This window comes from Sphaeramia orbicularis, chromosome 7, assembly GCF_902148855.1.
Source record: "Sphaeramia orbicularis chromosome 7, fSphaOr1.1, whole genome shotgun sequence".
Lineage (NCBI taxonomy): Eukaryota > Metazoa > Chordata > Actinopteri > Kurtiformes > Apogonidae > Sphaeramia > Sphaeramia orbicularis.
In genome coordinates this window covers 7097106-7117017 of record NC_043963.1, presented here as the reverse complement: position 1 = coordinate 7117017, position 19912 = coordinate 7097106, and the positions used below count along the sequence as shown (strand labels likewise).

The following is a 19912-nucleotide window of genomic DNA, read 5'->3' as shown; positions in this document are numbered from 1 at the left end:
ATCAAAGTGCAGAGGGTTCGACAAATCTAAATAAGATCCATCCATTTTAATGATATCTGTGTCTTTGTAAAGTCATGAGTCAAAATGTCTGCTATGAAAAACATCTATTATAGTCTTTTGTTCAGGAGTTTTAGATACAAATCAGGTCCATCTGTGATTGTCCAGGACTGGCTTAGCCTTACGTGGAATCAGGAGGAAACTACTAGCTTAGCTCAACCAAAAAAAAAAAAATTAAAATGAAAAAATCCATCTTTAAAGTGTTCATTGCTCTAATGTTGTGTGATACCAGCTCAACATTCAAAACTATTAGGACTTTGACCAATTTTCTGTCCACACTTTGGCGATTTTGCTTTAAAAGTTTCTTCTGACAGTGGCTGTTAAGCTAATTCCTAGCTAACAGATACTAAGCTAATATTAAGCTAACTAAACCTAAAAACTGACTCCAAGTGTAATGAAAACTACAGCTAATGTAGCGTTAAGCTAGCTGTTCCTTCAGGCTATGTATATAAACTAAACTTAACATTGTGTGATACCAGCTCAACATTCAAAACTATTAGAACTTTGACCAATTTTCTGTCCGCACTTTGTCTATTTCGCTTTTTAAGTTTCTACTGACAGTGGCTGTTAAGCTAATTCCTAGCTAACAGATACTAAGCTAATATTAAACTAACTAAACCTAAAAACTGACTCCAAGTGTAATGAAAACTACAGCTAATGTAGCACTGTTCTTTTAGGCTATGTATATAAACTAAACTTAACGTTGTGTGATACCAGCTCAACATTCAAAATTATTAGAACTTTGACCAATTTTCTGTCCGCACTTTGTCTATTTCGCTTTTAAAGTTTCTTCTGACAGTGGCTGTTAAGCTAATTCCTAGCTAACACATACTAAGCTAATATCAAGCTAACTAAACCTAAAAACTGACTCCAAGTGTAATGAAAACTACAGCTAATGTAGAATTAAGCTAGCTGTTCCTTTAGGCTATGTATATCAACTAAACATTGTGTGATACCAGCTCAACATTCAAAACTATTAGAACTTTGACCAATTTTCTGTCCGTACTTTGTCTATTTCGCTTTTAAAGTTTCTACTGACAGTGGCTGTTAAACTAATCCCTAGCTAACAGATACTAAGCTAATATTAAACTAACTAAACCTAAAAACTGACTCCCCAGTGTAATGACAACTACAACTAATGTAGCACTGTTCTTTTAGGCTATGTATATAAACTAAACTTAACGTTGTGTGATACCAGCTCAACATTCAAAATTATTAGAACTTTGACCAATTTTCTGTCCGCACTTTGTCTATTTCGCTTTTAAAGTTTCTTCTGACAGTGGCTGTTAAGCTAATTCCTAGCTAACAGATACTAAGCTAATATTAAGCTAACTAAACCTAAAAACTGACTCCCCAGTGTAATGAAAACTACAGCTAATGTAGCATTAAGCTAGCTGTTCCTTTAGGTTATGTATAAACTAAACTATCTGCATGCTAACTTTAAAGAAAATAAACTTACATAAAAAATAATAATAATAATTACATATTGGCTTTCAATACGCTTAGTTGTAACGGTACTGCTAACAGTTTTTAATGGAAAGTAACTCAAGCACCAAAAAGCTGCTAAATGCCACCAGATAACTACTTTAAGTGTGTATAGTGTCACTACAGCTAAATCTATGCTAACTCTAAAATAACTAACTAGTTACTTTCCAGTCTATATACTAGCTATGATAAGTTAGCTAGAAATTGACGCAACACAAGAGATCAAGCTTAACATCAGGTAAAAACATCTATAATGTAGACGCAATAACCTCAGCTATCGGAACAGTTGTAAAGGTAGGTGTAAGTAGCTATGATAACAAACTACACTGACTGATGTGATAAATAATAAACATTACAGAGAAATTAAGCCAACAGTGAAGACAAATATATATTTCAGAGTTGACAGTGACGTGTTTTACGTCATAAAGTTGAAGAAAAAAACAAACATGTTGTGCTTCTGTTTTAAAATCACCAACGTGTGACTTGGATTTCTAACGTTATCCTTTGAGGCTGAGGAAGGATGGAGAAATCAGAAGGAGGAGAAATAGAGATTGAGTTCCCTGGAGAGGAAGAGAAAGAGTTATAGGTGTGTTAAAAGTTAAAAGAGAAGGAACAGCAGTAGAAGAAGAACAATAACAAGACGACAACACCAACAAAGAACGAGAAAAACAAGAAGATGACGACAAAGAAGATGACAGAGGAAGAAGAAGACAAGGAAGAGGAAGAACAACAACATGAAGAAGAAGAAAAAGAAGAACAACAAGAAAAACAAGAAGGTGATGACAAAGAAGGTAACAAAGAGGAAGAAGAAAAGGAAGAGGAGGAAGAACAACAACAACATGAAGAAGAAGAAAAAGAAGACGATGAAGAAGAGGAAGAAGAAAAAGGACAACAAGAAAAACAACAAGATGACAACGACGATGAAGAACAAAAAAACAAGAAGATAACGACAAAGAAGGTAACAAAGAAGAAGAACAACAACAACATGAAGAAGAAGACGAAAAAAACGACGAGGAAGAAGAAGAGGAAGAAGAACAAGAACATGAAGAAGACGAAGATGATGAGGAGAAAGACGAAGAGGAAGAAGAGGAAGAAGAACAACAACATGAAGAAGACAGACGATGATGACGAGAAAGACGAAGAAAAGGAAGAAGAGGAAGAAGAAAATGAAGAAGAAGGAGAAGAGGAAGAAGAAGAACAACATGAAGAAGAAGAAGACGATGACAAAGATGAGACAGAAGAAGAAAAGGAAGAAGAAAACGAAGAGGATGAAGAACAACATGAAGAAGAAGACCATGACAATGACGATGACGAGAAAGAAGAGGATGAAGAAGAAAAAGAACAAAAAAACAAGAAGAAAAAGAAGACAATGATGATGACAAGGAAGAACAAGAACAAGATGTAGAGGACTCACCTGGTGACTCTACGCTGACATCAGTAAACCTGTAGTAACTGATAAAACACACTTTCATTAGTAAACAGTCGGATTGCAGGGGTTTTCTGTGTGGTTCATGTCCAGCCCCCTCCTCACCGTCCTTGGCGTCCGGCGGCAGCAGAGCATCCTGTCTGTTGGCGAGGACGAAGGCCAGCGTGGCCAAGATGGCGGCATCCAGGACTCCCAGTATGGCCAGGATGTACGCCCAGTGGACCGAGCAGTTACCTGGAGAGAAGCTGCCCACCTGAGGACCGACGCAGAACCAGACAGAACAATACAGAACCAGACAGAACAATACAGAACCAGACAGAACAATACAGAACCAGACAGAACAATACAGAACCAGACAGAACAATACAAGCTCAATAAGACCAGTCAGATTCAGATGGACGGACATAAAAAGAATGAAGAAGGAAGTTTAGACTAAACCACACAGAGACAAAAACAGAAAAGACCCACTGATGTAACAAGACAAAAGATTAAAAAGATGAAAATGACTCAAAGAAGAAACTTTCAGACACTGTTTTAGTAGAATGATAGAATAGAATAGAATAGAATAGAATAGAATAGAATAGAATAGAATAGAATAGAATAGAATAGAATAGAATACAGGGGTTGGACAAAATAATGGAAACACCTTCACCTCAAGATGATAATGCCCCAATCCATACAGCTAGAATTGTTAAAGAATGGCATGAGGAACATTCTAATGAAGTTGAACATCTCGTATGGCCGGCACAGTCCCCAGACCTCAACATTATTGAGCATTTATGGTCAGTTTTAGAGATTCAAGTAAGACGTCGATTTCCACCGCCATCGTCTCTAAAAGAGTTGGAGGGTATTCTAACTGAAGAATGGCTTAAAATTCCTTTGGAAACAATTCACAAGTTGTATGAATCAATACCTCGGAGAATTGAGGCTGTAATTGCCGCAAAAGGCGAACCTACACCATATTAAATTATATTTTGTTGATTTTTTAAGGTGTTTCCATTATTTTGTCCAACCCGTGTAGAATAGAATAGAATAGAATAGATGTAATATTGAATTTGTTTGTTTATTTTTGCAAACTGAAATTTAAAGTCAATAAAAACAGCTGGAAAAAAAATGATCAGTGCAAAAACAGAATGTATGCTGGAGTGGGAGTGATGGGTTTCTGCTTTTTTTTTTTTTTTTTTTACCTACGCAAAAACTATTTAGGTTTAGGTTTTATATATGATGTACCTATTGGATGGCACCTTTAATTTTGTCGTACTTGTTACAATGACAATAAATATGGAAGCAAATGTGTGCCATCAGATATGGAATATTTGTATTTCGCAAGAATTTTTTTATAATAAAGATATTGTATTGTATCGTATCTTATCGTATCATACTGTATTGTATTGTATTGTATTGTATTCATTGAACTCACCGAGTCTCCACACAGAGCTCTCATCTCTGGACTCTCCCATGAGTCTGGAAACAGAAGACAGGCCAAAGCCAGACAGAAACCTGACAGACAGACAGACAGACAGAAGGACAGACAGACAGACGGAAGGACAGACAGAAGGACAGACAGAAGGATAGACAGACAGACAGACGGAAGGACAGACAGAAGGACAGACAGAAGGATAGACAGACAGACAGACGGAAGGATAGACAGACAGACAGACGGAAGAACAGACAGACAGACACACAGACAGACAGACAGAAGGATAGACAGACAGACAGACAGACGGAAGGATAGACAGACAGACAGACAGACAGAAGGACAGACAGACAGACAGACAGAAGGATAGACAGACAGACAGACGGAAGGATAGACAGACAGACAGACAGAAGGACAGACAGACAGACAGACAGAAGGACAGACAGACAGACGGAAGAACAGACAGACAGACAGACGGAAGAACAGACAGAAGGACAGACAGAAGGATAGACAGACAGACAGACGGAAGGATTGACAGACAGACAGACGGAAGAACAGACAGACAGACACACAGACAGAAGGACAGACAGACAGAAGGATAGACAGACAGACAGACAGACAGACGGAAGGATAGACAGACAGACAGACGGAAGAACAGACAGACAGACACACAGACAGAGGGACAGACAGACAGACAGACAGAAGGATAGACAGACAGACAGACAGACAGACAGACGGAAGGATAGACAGACAGACAGAAGGACAGACAGACAGACAGAAGAACAGACAGACAGACAGACGGAAGAACAGACAGACAGACAGACAGAAGGACAGACAGACAGATAGACAGACAGACAGAAGGACAGACAGACAAACAGACAGACAGACAGAAGGACAGACAGACACACAGACAGAAGGACAGACAGACAGAAGGACAGACAGACAGACACAGACAGACAGACAGACACACAGACAGACAGACAGACAGAAGGACAGACGGAAGGACAGACAGACAGACAGACAGAAGGACAGACAGACAGACAGAAGGACAGACAGACAGACAGACAGACAGAGATGACATCATTAAAAGCCCTTGGCTCAAACAGTTGTGTCTGTCGTGTCGGTTGCGTCCTGTGTGTCCTACCTGCCGTCAGCTGCAGCCAGGCGCAGATCTTGTAGACGGTGGCGGCGCTGCAGAACCTGAACAGGCAGAGACACAGGACGCTGGTCCACACCGCCCACAGGGACACGCCCACCAGGACCGCCACCGACTGGAAGGACGGCAGAGGAGACAGACTGGACAGACTGCCACGGCAGTCCGGGACCGGCCAGTCCGACTCCACACACACCTGACACAGGGAGGACAGAGGTTAAAGGTCAACCAACTGAAATGACCTGTGGACATGAACAGGTAGGACAGAGGAACATCTATGTTCAAGTTAAAAGCCAGAAAGTTGAGTTCCTTTAAATTTGGTCCACTTTAACATATTATATTTTTATTTATGTGGGTTTAATGTTTATTGAGGTGTCACATTTTCCCCATTTCTTAACTAAATAAATAATGTTTTAACATAGCCACAGCTGAATGAGAATATTTTATAACCTCCACCCTTTTTTGAGTCCCCAAATAAATCTAAATTATTTTTTTTTAAATGTTCTATTAGTTTTATTTATTAGTAAATCATTTAAACTGGAAAATTTTGCCAAACTAGATAAAGTGTTTTACTGAAACTTCACAGTTTAAAGTTTAACTTTTTGTGGCAATTTTAAAAAGATTTTTTTTCTCTCATTCTCATTTAACCTTTCCAAAGTGACTTAACACCAGTTACTTTAGTGTTATCCTCAGCATTTTGCATTTTTCAGTGAGCATAATGTGTTTTTCTGTATTTAATTTATTGATGGTGTGGATTTTCAAATAAATTCAGAGTAAATTCTAAGGTTATTACATCACAACTGTTGAAAAAAATGATGTTTTCAGCTATACATGTCATTAACTGAACATAAAAACTGGATTAATAATTACAAGTTTTTACACTTACCATTCATTTTCACAGAAAACATTTCCTAACTTATCCGTGACAGAAACCTAGTACATACATATGTACATACAACACCAAATAAATGAACAATAATGGATTTGAATCCAAACTAAAGAACAACCTTGCTCACTCTGTAATTATGTGTCATTTACTCTACAAATACTCAAAAACTATTAGGCTGTTAGCTCAATAGCCGATCAATAAAATGAGCAAAAAATTAAGAAAATAAAACAGTCAAAATTAAAATTAGTCAAATAAACAAAATAATCAATAAAAAACACATTTTTTTACATAGCCAATGGAATAATATCTGCATTAGTTTGAACAATGAAAGAAAATAAAAAATAAAAAGCCATATTTAACTCTGCATCTGTCTTTTTTTCTGTCTCTGTCTCTCTTTTGTCATCTGTCTGTCGTTTTTCTATCTGTCTTTTTTCTGTCTGTCTTTTTTTTCCGTCTCTTTTTTTCCGTCTGTCTTTTTTCTGTCTGTCTTTTTTCTGTCTGTCTTTTTTCTGTCTGTCTGTCTTTTTTCTGTCTGTCTGTCTTTTTTTCCATCTGTCTTTTTTCTGTCTGTGTCTTTTTTTCTGTCTGTCCTTTTTTCTCTCTGTCTCTTTTTTTCTGTCCGTCTGTCTGTCTGCCTGTCTGTCTTTTTTTTCTGTCTGTCTGTCTTTTTTTCCGTCTGTCTGTCTGCCTGTCTGTCTTTTTTTCTGTCTGTCTGTCTTTTTTCTGTCTGTCTGTCTTTTTTTCTGTCTGTCTGTCTTTTTTCTGTCTGTCTGTCTTTTTTCTGTCTGTCTGTCTTTTTTTCTGTCTGTCTGTCTTTTTTCTGTCTGTCTGTCTTTTTTCTGTCTGTCTGTCTTTTTTTCCATCTGTCTTTTTTCTGTCTGTGTCTTTTTTCTGTCTGTCCTTTTTTCTCTCTGTCTCTTTTTTTCTGTCCGTCTGTCTGTCTGCCTGTCTGTCTTTTTTTTCTGTCTGTCTGTCTTTTTTTCCGTCTGTCTGTCTGCCTGTCTGTCTTTTTTTCTGTCTGTCTGTCTTTTTTCTGTCTGTCTGTCTTTTTTTCTGTCTGTCTGTCTTTTTTCTGTCTGTCTGTCTTTTTTCTGTCTGTCTGTCTTTTTTTCTGTCTGTCTGTCTTTTTTCTGTCTGTCTGGCTTTTTTTCTGTCTGTCTGGCTTTTTTTCTGTCTGTCTGGCTTTTTTCTGTCTGTCTGTCTTTTTTTCTGTCTGTCTGTCTTTTTTTCCTGTCTGTCTGTCTTTTTTCTGACTGTCTGTCTTTTTTTCTGTCTGTCTGGCTTTTTTCTGTCTGTCTGGCTTTTTTTCTGTCTGTCTTTTTTCTGTCTGTCTTTTTTTCTGTCCGTCTGTCTGTCTGCCTGTCTGTCTTTTTTTCTGTCTGTCTGTCTTTTTTCTGTCTGTCTGTCTTTTTTCTGTCTGTCTTTTTTCTGTCTGTCTGTCTTTTTTTCTGTCTGTCTGGCTTTTTTTTTTCTGTCTGTCTGGCTTTTTTCTGTCTGTCTGGCTTTTTTTCTGTCTGTCTGGCTTTTTTCTGTCTGTCTGTCTTTTTTTCTGTCTGTCTGTCTTTTTTCTGTCTGTCTGGCTTTTTTCTGTCCATCTGGCTTTTTTTCCGTCCGTCTTTTTTCTGTCTGTCTCTTTTTTCTGTCCGTCTGTCTGTCTGCCTGTCTGTCTTTTTTCTGTCTGTCTGTCTGCCTGTCTGTCTTTTTTTCTGTCTGTCTGTCTTTTTTCTGTCTGTCTGTCTGCCTGTCTGTCTTTTTTCTGTCTGTCTGTCTTTTTTTCCGTCTGTCTGTCTGCCTGTCTGTCTTTTTTTCTGTCTGTCTGTCTTTTTTCTGTCTGTCTGTCTGTCTGCCTGTCTGTCTTTTTTCTGTCTGTCTGTCTGCCTGTCTGTCTTTTTTCTGTCTGTCTGTCTTTTTTTCTGTCTGTCTGTCTTTTTTTCTGTCTGTCTGTCTTTTTTCTGTCCGTCTGTCTGTCTGTCTGTCTGTCTGTCTGTCTGTCTGTCTCACCTCAAACAGTCCAAGGGTGCCGCTGGGCGGGGCCGGCCCCACCCCCTGGTGGTGGCTGCCGGCGGTACCGATCCAGGAGGGCTGCACCAGAACCACCACCTGGATGATGGCGAAGCAGAGCGTACAGACGGCCCAGAGGACGCCGACCGCACGAGCACTACGGACAAACTCTGTCTGATAGAGACGAGACAGATCTGAGAGAGGAGGAGACGCAGACATGACTGAGATGGAGAGAGGGGGGGGGGGAGAGGGGAGAGACAGAGAGAGAGAGGGAGAGAGACAGAGAGGGGGGGAGAGAGAGAGAGAAGGGAAGAGAGAGAGAGACAGAGAGAGAGAGGGAGAGAGAGAGAGAGGGAGAAGGGGAGAGAGAGAGAGAGAGAGGGGATGGAGAGGGGGTGGAGAGAGAGAGAGAGGGAGGGAGAGAGAGAGAAGGGGAGGGAGAGAGAGAGAGGGAGAGAGAGGGAGAGAGAGGGAGAGAGGGGAGAAGGGGAGAGAGAGAGAGAGAAAGAGAGAGAGGGAGAAGGGGAGAGAGAGAGAAAAAGAGAGGGGGGAGAGGGGGTGGAGAGAGAGAGAGAGAGAGAGAGAGAGGGGAGGGAGAGAGGAGGAGAGAGAGAAGGGGGAGGGAGAGAGAGAGAGGGAGAGGAGAGGGGGAGAGAGGGAGAGAGGGAGAGAGAGAGAGGAGAGAAAGAGAGAGAGGGAGAAGGGGAGAGAGAGAGAAAAAGAGAGGATGGAGAGGGGGTGGAGAGAGAGAGAGAGAGGGAGGGAGAGAGAGAGAGAGAAGGGGAGGGAGAGAGGGAGAGGGAGAAGGAGGAGAGAGAGAGAGTGAGAGAGAGAGAGAAGGGGAGAGAGAGAGAGAGAAGGGGAGAGAGAGAGAGAGAGAAGGGGATGGAGAGAGAGAGAGAGAGGGAGGGAGAGAGAGAGAGAGAGAAGGGGAGGGAGAGAGGGAGAGGGGGGAGGGAGAGAGGAAGAAGGAGAGAGACAGAGTGAGAGAGAGAGAGAAGGGGAGAGAGAGAGAGAGAGAGAAGGGGATGGAGAGAGAGAGGGAGAGACAGACAGAAGGGGATGAGAGAGAGAGAGAAAGAGAGAGAGGCAGGGAGAAGGGGAGGGGGGGGTGGGGATGAGAGAGAGAGAGACAGGGATGGGAAGAGAGAGACAGGGATAGAGAGAGAGAGAGAGAGACAGATGGAAACAGACAGGAACAGAAACAGTTTGATTTGATTGTGATTTGGTCAAAAACTCAGATAAATATTAAGTCAAACATAAATAAAACCACATTCAAACATAAACTCAGACTTTTACTGTTTTACTGTGAATCTGTGTCTAAACCTAAAATATGATCACTTATCCTCAAAGGTGATATTTGTTTATTTTTTCACCTAAATCTGCTCCTTTAAATGTGTCTGATCCTCCGTCTGCTCAGGCTGACGGTGACCAGGACCAGACTCATGTCACTGCAGAACAACAAGCTCTTCTAGAACTACAGAAAACCCCTCACATCCCCCAGAGCCAACACTTGGCAAAACAAGACCTTTAACGGAAGAAAAACGTCCGGCAGAAGTGACTCAGGGTGGGCGACCATCTGCCTCCACCAGGACCAGTGGACGAGTGGACGAGTGGACGAGTGGACGAGTGGACGGAGGAGAGACAAGTAAAAACACAACCACACTGAACCCTGAGGACGATTATTATTATTATTATTATTATTATTATTATTATTATTATTATTATTACTATTATTATTATTATTATTACTATTATTATTACTATTATTATTATTACTATTACTATTATTACTATTATTATTATTATTATTATTATTACTATTATTATTATTATTATTATTACTATTATTATTATTATTATTACTATTACTATTATTATTACTATTACTATTACTATTATTATTATTATTACTATTACTATTATTATTATTATTATTATTATTATTATTATTATTATTATTATTACTATTATTATTATTACTATTATTATTATTATGATGTTCTGTTTCATTGATGTCACTGTTTAAATGTGTTCATAGTCAGTGTTTGTTTCATCTGGATTCCCTTGTTTTTACAGAAAACATTTACAGACTTTTTTCAGTATGTCATTTTCATCATTGTTCTCAACCTAGTATATACACATTTCCATATATATACATTATAATTCAATGCATTAAAACTAAAGAGTAAAATTTGTCAGTCTCTAATTGTGCTATTTTCACCTTTACTTCAAATACTCTGGAAAACTATAAAGCAAAAATGAAGAAAATAATCAATAAAATGAGGAAAAATAAAGAATATAATCAAAACAAATGAGCAAAAATAAAGAATATGAGCGACAATTTGAGTAAAAATGAAAAAAATAAGTCACAACATAAACAAAAAGCTTCATAAAAATGGAGAAAAATAAACGATTTTGAACTGAATTCACAAAATCAGCAACAAAATAAACTAAAATATTGGCGTGTTTCAATGAAGACTGAATGTTTTTTCCCCCCACTACTGGTTTATAGTAAATTTACCAATAATTAACAAAATTATGAACAAAACAACCAAAAAATTAAGAAAAATATAGAGTATAATCAACACAATGAGCAAGAGTAAAGAATACGATCAACAATTTGAGCTAAAAGAACCAAAATAATCAACAAAAAGAGCAAAAATTAACAAAATAAGTCACAAAATAAACAAAAACCTTCATAAAAATGTAGAAACATGAACAATTTTAATAAACAATAAATTCAAAAAAACTAAAATATTGGCGTGTTTCACATAAGACTGAATGGGTTTTTTTCTCCCACTACTGATTTATTGTAAATTTACCAATAATGAACAAAATGATAAACAAAACCAGCAGAAAAGGCCAAAAATAAGCAAAATAATAAACAAAATAAGCAGCAAAATCAACAAAACAGACAAAAATAAACTAATTAATCTCCTTTTAGATCAGCATCTCGAGTTTTACGTTTATTATCAAATAAAAATATACAATTGTTTTGCTGTTTTTCCTCAAAATTCAGTTCAAATTTGACAGACGTGGATGGAAATCTGATAATTTTTTTTTTCTCTGAATAAATTGAGGACAATAAAGTACATTTTTGCCTCTTTTCTTGCAGTTTTGGTGCATTTTCTAAGGTCTATTTGCACATTTCCACGTTCATTTGTCATTTATTTACATTTTGCTGATCCACATGTTTATTATTAGATCAGAAACTGGAGTTTTATGTTTATTATCCTCTTAAATACTTCAGACACAAACAAAAATATACGATTGTTTTGCTGTTTTTCCTCAAAATTCAGTTCAAATTTGACAGACGTGGATGGAAATCTGATAAAAAAAAATTTCTCTGAATAAATTAAGGACAATAAAGTACATTTTTCATCTTTTCTTGCAGTTTTTGTTCATTTTCTAAGGTCTACTTGCAGATTTCCATGTTCACTTGTCATTTATTTACATTTTGCTGATCCACATGTTTATTATTAGATCGGCAACTGGAGTTTTATGTTTATTATCCTCTTAAATACTTCAGACACAAACAAAAACATACTATTGTTTTGCTGTTTTTCCACAAAATTCAGTTATAATTTGACAGACGTGGATGGAAATCTGATTTTAACCTGATAACTTCTTCTTTCTTTGAATAAATTATGAACAATAAAGTACATTTTTGCAAATTTTCTTGCAGTTTTGGTGCATTTTCTAAGGCCTAGTTGCACATTACCACGTTCATTTGTCATTTATTTACATTTTGCTGGTGCATATGTTTATTATTAGATCAGCAACTGGAGTTTTATGTTATTATCCTCTTAAATACTTCAGACACAAACAAAAATATACAATTGTTTTGCTGTTTTTCCTCAAAATTCAGTTCAAATTTGACAGACGTGGATGGAAATCTGATAAAAAAAAATTTCTCTAAATAAATTAAGGACAATAAAGTACATTTTTGCCTCTTTTCTTGCAGTTTTGGTGCATTTTCTAAGGTCTATTTGCACATTTCCACGTTCTCTTGTCATTTATTTACATTTTGCTGGTGCATATGTTTATTATTAGATCAGAAACTGGAGTTTTATGTTTATTATCCTCTTAAATACTTCAGACACAAACAAAAATATACGATTGTTTTGCTGTTTTTCCTCAAAATTCAGTTCAAATTTGACAGACGTGGATGTAAATCTGATCATTTTTTTTTTCTCTGAATAAATTGAGGACAATAAAGTACATTTTTCATCTTTTCTTGCAGTTTTGGTGCATTTTCTAAGGTCTATTTGCACATTTCCACGTTCATTTGTCATTTATTTACATTTTCCTGATCCACATGTTTATTATTAGATCAGCAACTGGAGTTTTATGCTTGTTATCCTCTTAAATACTTCAGACACAAATAAAAATATACAATTGTTGTGCTGTTTTTCCTCAAAATTCAGTTCAAATTTGACAGACGTGGATGGAAATCTGATTTTAACCTGATAATTTGTTTTTTCTTTGAATAAATTAAGACAATAAAGTACATTTTTGCTTCTTTTCTTGCAGTTATTGTGCATTTTCTAAGGTCTACTTGCAGATTTCCATGTTCAAGTATCATTTATTTACATTTTGCTGGTGCATATGTTTATTATTAGATCAGAAACTGGAGTTTTATGTTTATTATCCTCTTAAATACTTCAGACACAAACAAAAACATACTATTGTTTTGCTGTTTTTCCACAAAATTCAGTTATAATTTGACAGACGTGGATGGAAATCTGATAAAAAAAAAAAAAAAAAAATTCTCTAAATAAATTAAGGACAATAAAGTACATTTTTCATCTTTTCTTGCAGTTTTTGTTCATTTTCTAAGGTCTACTTGCAGATTTCCATGTTCACTTGTCATTTATTTACATTTTGCTGGTGCATCTGTTTATTATTAGATCAGCAACTGGAGTTTTATGTTATTATCCTCTTAAATACTTCAGACACAAACAAAAACATACTATTGTTTTGCTGTTTTTCCACAAAATTCAGTTATAATTTGACAGACGTGGATGGAAATCTGATTTTAACCTGATAACTTCTTCTTTCTTTGAATAAATTATGAACAATAAACTACATTTTTGCCTCTTTTCTTGCAGTTTTGGTGCATTTTCTAAGGTCTACTTGCAGATTTCCATGTTCAAGTATCATTTATTTACATTTTGCTGGTGCATATGTTTATTATTAGATCAGCAACTGGAGTTTTATGTTATTATCCTCTTAAATACTTCAGACACAAATAAAAATATACAATCGTTTTGCTGTTTTTCCTCAAAATTCAGTTCAAATTTGACAGACGTGGATGGAAATCTGATAATTTTTTTTTCCTCTAAATTAAGGACAATAAAGTACATTTTTCATCTTTTCTTGCAGTTTTGGTGCATTTTCTAAGGTCTACTTGCAGATTTCCATGTTCACTTGTCATTTATTTACATTTTCCTGATCCATATGTTTATTATTAGATCAGCAACTGGAGTTTTATGTTTATTATCCTCTTAAATACTTCAGACACAAACAAAAATATACAATCGTTGTGCTGTTTTTCCTCAAAATTCAGTTCAAATTTGACAGACGTGGATGGAAATCTGATAGTTTTTTTTTTTTCTCTGAATAAATTAAGGACAATAAAGTACATTTTTCATCTTTTCTTGCAGTTTTGGTGCATTTTCTAAGGTCTACTTGCAGATTTCCATGTTCACTTGTCATTTATTTACATTTTCCTGATCCATATGTTTATTATTAGATCAGCAACTGGAGTTTTATGCTTGTTATCCTCTTAAATACTTCAGACACAAACAAAAATATACAATCGTTGTGCTGTTTTTCCTCAAAATTCAGTTCAAATTTGACAGACGTGGATGTAAATCTGATAGTTTTTTTTTTTTCTCTGAATAAATTAAGGACAATAAAGTACATTTTTCATCTTTTCTTGCAGTTTTGGTGCATTTTCTAAGGTCTACTTGCAGATTTCCAGGTTCACTTGTCATTTATTTACATTTTGCTGGTGCATCTGTTTATTATTTCACATATTTCCTTCAGATTATTGTTGTTGTGAGCTGCAGATGCAGGTCCAGGTCCGGATCACATCACACACAAACAGAACTTTGTCCAAATTCCTGTCAAACGTCCTGTGTTCAGCTCAGATTAACGCAAAAACAAACACGCAGAAGTTTGAGGAAAACGCACAGAGCGGTTACATCACCTTCATCCTCCATCCTCCTCATCACCCATCACCCCGCGGTCCGGATCCACCAGGACCCGGACCAGAACCACGACCAGAACCGGAGACACGTACCTGCGGCTGGCGGAGCTCCACCGGTCCGTGTCCGTCCTCCGGTCTGTCTGTGCAGGATGAGAACCGGACCGACGGGGCCGACGGGAGGCCGGGGACGGTGGGTCGGATGCGGGAGGATGCAGCCGCAGGCCCGGATGTAGAGCTGCGCCGATGACGACCACGCATGCGCAGATAAGAACATAGGGACGGAGAGGACTACAAATATGGCGGTGAATTGTAGTCCGTGAGAGTGAGAAGAAAGGATGTAAATAAAGGATTAAATAGAAGCAGAGGAGCAGACTGGTGAAATAAAACTGTTCTGAAGGCTGGAAAACATCTGTGTCCTTCATCCACAGATGAGAAAACATCAGATGCATCATCCAAAGTTTAGAAAATCTGACAAAATGTGTGGGAAATGATCAACTAATGAACAATAAGATGAAGAGAATGAATGAAATAAGCAAAAAGAAACAGAAACTAAAGAAAACAAAAAAAAGAAAAAGAAAATGAACAAACTAAGCAACAATATCAACAACATAATTAGAAAATGAGCAAAATTCAAACAAAAAAACAGAAAATAAACAAAATGAATTTAAAAAAAGAAAAAAAAAAAGAAAATGAGCACACAAAAGGAACAGAATGAGCAAAAAATAATTACGTAAATTAACAAAAAGTGAAGAAAACAGAAAAAAATGAACACACTAAGCAACAAAATTGTTAAAATAAAAAAACAAAATGAAAAAAAAAAAATTAAATAAACAAGATCAACTACACTCAAGCAAAACTATCAAAAAAAGGTAATAAAATAATCAACAATATAATTGATGTGAAGAAAAATGAACAAACTGCGCAACAATATCAAAATAATTGAGAAAATGACCAAAACTCAACCCAAAAAAAACAGAAAATAAACAAAATGAATAAAAAATAATAATAATAGAATCAAGAAAATGAACACACAAAAGGAACAGAATGAGCAAAATGAACAAAATTACATAAATTAACAAAAACTGAAGAAAACAGAAAAAAAGGAACACACAAAGCAACAAAATTGTGAAAAGGAAAAAAAAAAAAAAAAATCAACAAGATCAACTACACCAAAGCAAAATTATTAAGAAAACTGACAACAGATAACAAAATAATCAACAATATAATAATTGATGTGAAGAAAAATGAACAAACTAAGCAACAATATGAGAATGCCCAAAACTCAACCCAAAAAAACCCCTAAAAAATAAACAAAATGAATAAAAAAGAACAATAGAATTAAGAAAATTAACACAATAATAAACAAAAGGAACAGAATAATGAGCAAAATGAACAAAACAATTACGTAAATTAACAAAAACTAAAGAAAACAAATAAATGAACAAACTAAACAAAAAAATTGTGAAAATAAACAAAAAATAAAATGGAAAAAAAATTAACAAGATGAACAAAAACAAAGGACTATCAAGAAAATTAACAACAGGTAACAAAATAATCAACAATATAATAATTGATGTGAAGAAAAATTAACAAACTAAGCAACAATATCAAAATAATTGAGAAAATCACCAAAATTTGACCAAAGAAACAGAAAATGAACAAAAAGAATAAAAAAAACAATAGAATTAAGAAAAAGAACAAACCAATAAATGACAGGAACAGAATAAAGAGTAAAATTAACAAAATAATTATGTAAATTAACAAAAACTGAATTTAAAAAAAAAAAAAAAAAAAAAAAGAACAAACTAAGAAACACAATTGTGAAAATAAACCAAAAATAAAATGGGAAAAATAAATAAATAAATAAAATCAACAAGATCAACTAAACCCAAACAAAACTATCAACAAAATTAACAGGTAACAAAATAATCACTATAATAATTGACATGAAGAAAAATGAACAAATTAAGCAACAACATAAAAAGATCAACAAAACAAAAATGAACAAAATAAGTAAATAAAAATAAACAGGAAACTGACAATATGATTAACAATATAAAAAAATAACCAACAAAACACAAAATAATTAAGAATATGAACAAAATTACCAAAAAAAGAACAAAAACTCAAGAAAATACGCAACAAAATAATCAGTGAAACAAACCAAAAAATTGAGACTTTTTTTTTCCAAATATTTTAGTTAAATATGTGATTCTGTATTTGAATGTAAACCTGACTTTAATCCGTTCTGCTTATCGTCTTCTCTTCAGACCCAGATGTTGGACATTGTCTCAACATGTGGACGAAGGAGTAAACGGACGTAGATGAAGTGATGTCGTGAACAAACCTGGTTAAATCTGGTCAAAAAACAAACAGGTTTAGTTCGATGAGTGAAGATAAAGAAACTGAGCTGCAACAAAAAACTCAGACCAGGGTTTTTTTTTACAGACTTTAATCACTGTAAAACTGTAAATAAAAGTTACAGAAGAGAAAATACAACCAGAGGAAAAACAACTGAATATTGCACAACATAAAAAAAAAAGGCCTCAACTCAAAAACGCTACATTCACTGCTCTCACACAAAGTCTGTAAATTTACAGAAAAGGATTAGGGCCACTGGAAAAAAACACACAAACATTAAGGTCCTGTATATATATATATATATATATATATATATATATATATATATATATATATATATATATATATATATATATATATATATATATACACACACACACATATATATATATATATACATATATATATTTCTTTATTCTTATTATTCTGAGAAAAAGTCAGAATTCTGAGATTAAATCCAGAGTTCTGAGTTTTAATCCAGAATTCTGAGTTTAAAGTCAGAGTTCTGAGTTTAAAGTCGGAATTCTGAGATTAAATCCAGAATTCTGAGTTTAACGTCAGAATTCTGAGAAAAAAAAAAAGTCCGAATTCTGAGTTTAAAGTCACAATTCTGAGGAAAAAAAGTCAGAATTCTGAGTTTAAAGTCAGAATTCTGAGAAAAAAAAAAAAAAAGTCAGAATTCTGAGATTAAAGTCAGAATTCTGAGGAAAAAAAAGTCAGAATTCTGAGTTTAAAGTTGGAATTCTGAGAAAAAAAAGTCAGAATTCTGAATTTGGACTTTAAAATGAGAATTCGGACTTTTTCTCAGAAAGATAATTTAAAAAATATATTGGATCTTAATTTTTTTTTTCCCCCGTTGGCCCTAATCCTCTTCCGTAGTAAATAACATGTACTGCACAGAAGTGGAAAATAACAGTTTGGTTAAAATGTGTCCAGAAAAAGAAAGTGGTTTTGTTAAATATCAAACAGTTTAACAGCTCAAAATGTGTTTAACTCTCGAGGTAAAGCTTCTATTTGGAGATTTTTTTGATTCTTTGAGGTTGAACATGATGTCAATTTAGAGCCAAAAACTAAAAAAACAACAACTCCTTTTAATAATCAGAAAGTAAATAACGCATAATAACACAGTCTAATACAACAGGCCTGAACGATCGTAGTTTCAGAATCAGAAAAAAAACAGATAAAATTAGAAATTATGTTGATAATTTCCTGCCTTTAATGAAGTTTTTCTGATTCTGAAGTTTGTTTAAGATCTACTGTTAACTGTTATTTTTAATATGTCTCCATGCAATTTAATCAATTAAGCAGCAAAATATTAGAAAACTTAATTAAAAAGAATAAATAAAGATTTTTTTTTTTTTTTAATAAAAGACACAAAACCCAAAGAAATCGAGACATATGAACAAAAGTAAAAATAAAAATAAAGTATATGAAGTGAAGATGAAAACAGCAAAGTTTTAGTTTTATTTATACATATCTTTTTATTTAATTGCCTTCAGATTATAAATGAATAGTTTTGTTGAACAGAGAATTTATCACAAGAAAATAGGGAATTATTCCTAACTCTTTTAGAATTTTAATGGTTTCATCAGATATTTTAATCTTACAAAGGAGGATTAGGGCATCACTGATGATAAAAAATATATATATTTAGAGAAAAAAATTTCATAATATTACAAGAATAAAGTTGTAATGATATAAAGGAAAAAAAAAAAAAAAAAAAAGAATGTAAAGTCCTGAAATTTCATGACAAAAAAAAGACAGAATTTTATGAGAAACTCAAAGAAAATTAAACATCGGTCGTTTTTGTCAAATTCAGCATCTGTTCAGATTAAACTTCAGTAAAGTTTCAGAAATAATAAAATACTGAGTCTTTTGGATTTCACTGAAGTTGTAAAAGTATTCACATATTCATACCTCGATGGTTCAGGTGATAATTTTCAATGTGGTGGTTTTTCTTCTCATAAAAATACAGCTTTTTACCCATGGAGTTACACATTTCTTCTCATTAAATGATATATTTTTCTTAATCTTACAACTTTTTCCTTTTTTAATCTTCAGTGTGAACATAATATTCTGTGATAAATACTAGTGGAAGAATCAGCTGTGGTTAAACCGAGGATTTTAGGGCATCTCATTATATTATAGCTTTAATAAATAACTAAATACTCAGTTTTTGGGGTTCAGGTGAAGTTGTGAAGATATTAACAGATGATCATTTTAACGATTTCATTTTATTCCTCACACAAATACAACTTTATTCTTTTTTTTTTCTCAAAACATTTTGACTTTATTCTCATATTAGTTATGTTTTTTCTTTATTCTCATAATATCATATTTCTTTTAACCTCAGTGTGATCCTAACACACCTTTGCATCATTTACATGGGATTTTTGTTGCTGTCATTCATTTAAATACAGTTTTTCTTCATTAAACCTGTCAAACAAACATGTTTTGGGTTTTTGGTCAGATTTGTGACTGACATTTGTGGAAGAAAATCTTGATATCTTGATAAAATCAGAATTCTGAGATTAATTCCAGAATTCTGAGCTTAAAGTCAGAATTCTGAGGAAAAAAAAAAAAGAGTAAGAATTCTGATTTTAAACTGAGAATTCTAACTTTTTTTCTCAGAATGATAATTTAAAAAATACACTGAATCTTAATTTTTTTTCCCCCCCATTGGCCCTAATCCTCGTCCGTAGTAAATGACATGCACTGCACAGAAGTGGAAAATAACAGTTTGATTAAAACGTGTCCAGAAAAACAAAGTGGTTTTGTTAAATATCGAACAGTTCAACAGCTATTCTTATCCAGTAGCATTACTTTTTTTCTCAAAACATTATGACTACATTCTCATATTCTGACTTTTTTCTTTATTCCTTTGCATCATTTACATGAGGTTTTTG

General features: G+C 34.5%; 1 protein-coding gene across 1 annotated transcript; it reads right to left on the bottom strand.

The window, feature by feature from the left end:
* Positions 1-113: 113 nt before the first annotated feature.
* lhfpl4b (LHFPL tetraspan subfamily member 4b) lies at positions 114-14877 on the bottom strand. Its single transcript, XM_030138392.1, has 9 exons — positions 14739-14877; positions 8429-8649; positions 5530-5734; positions 4389-4468; positions 3074-3221; positions 2957-2994; positions 1408-2102; positions 552-687; positions 114-303 (listed from the first exon to the last, which is right to left on the bottom strand). Exons 2-6 carry the CDS (start codon positions 8645-8647, stop codon positions 2966-2968), a joined length of 681 nt encoding a protein of 226 aa, XP_029994252.1. The 5' UTR covers positions 8648-8649; positions 14739-14877; the 3' UTR covers positions 114-303; positions 552-687; positions 1408-2102; positions 2957-2965.
* Positions 14878-19912: the final 5035 nt, after the last annotated feature.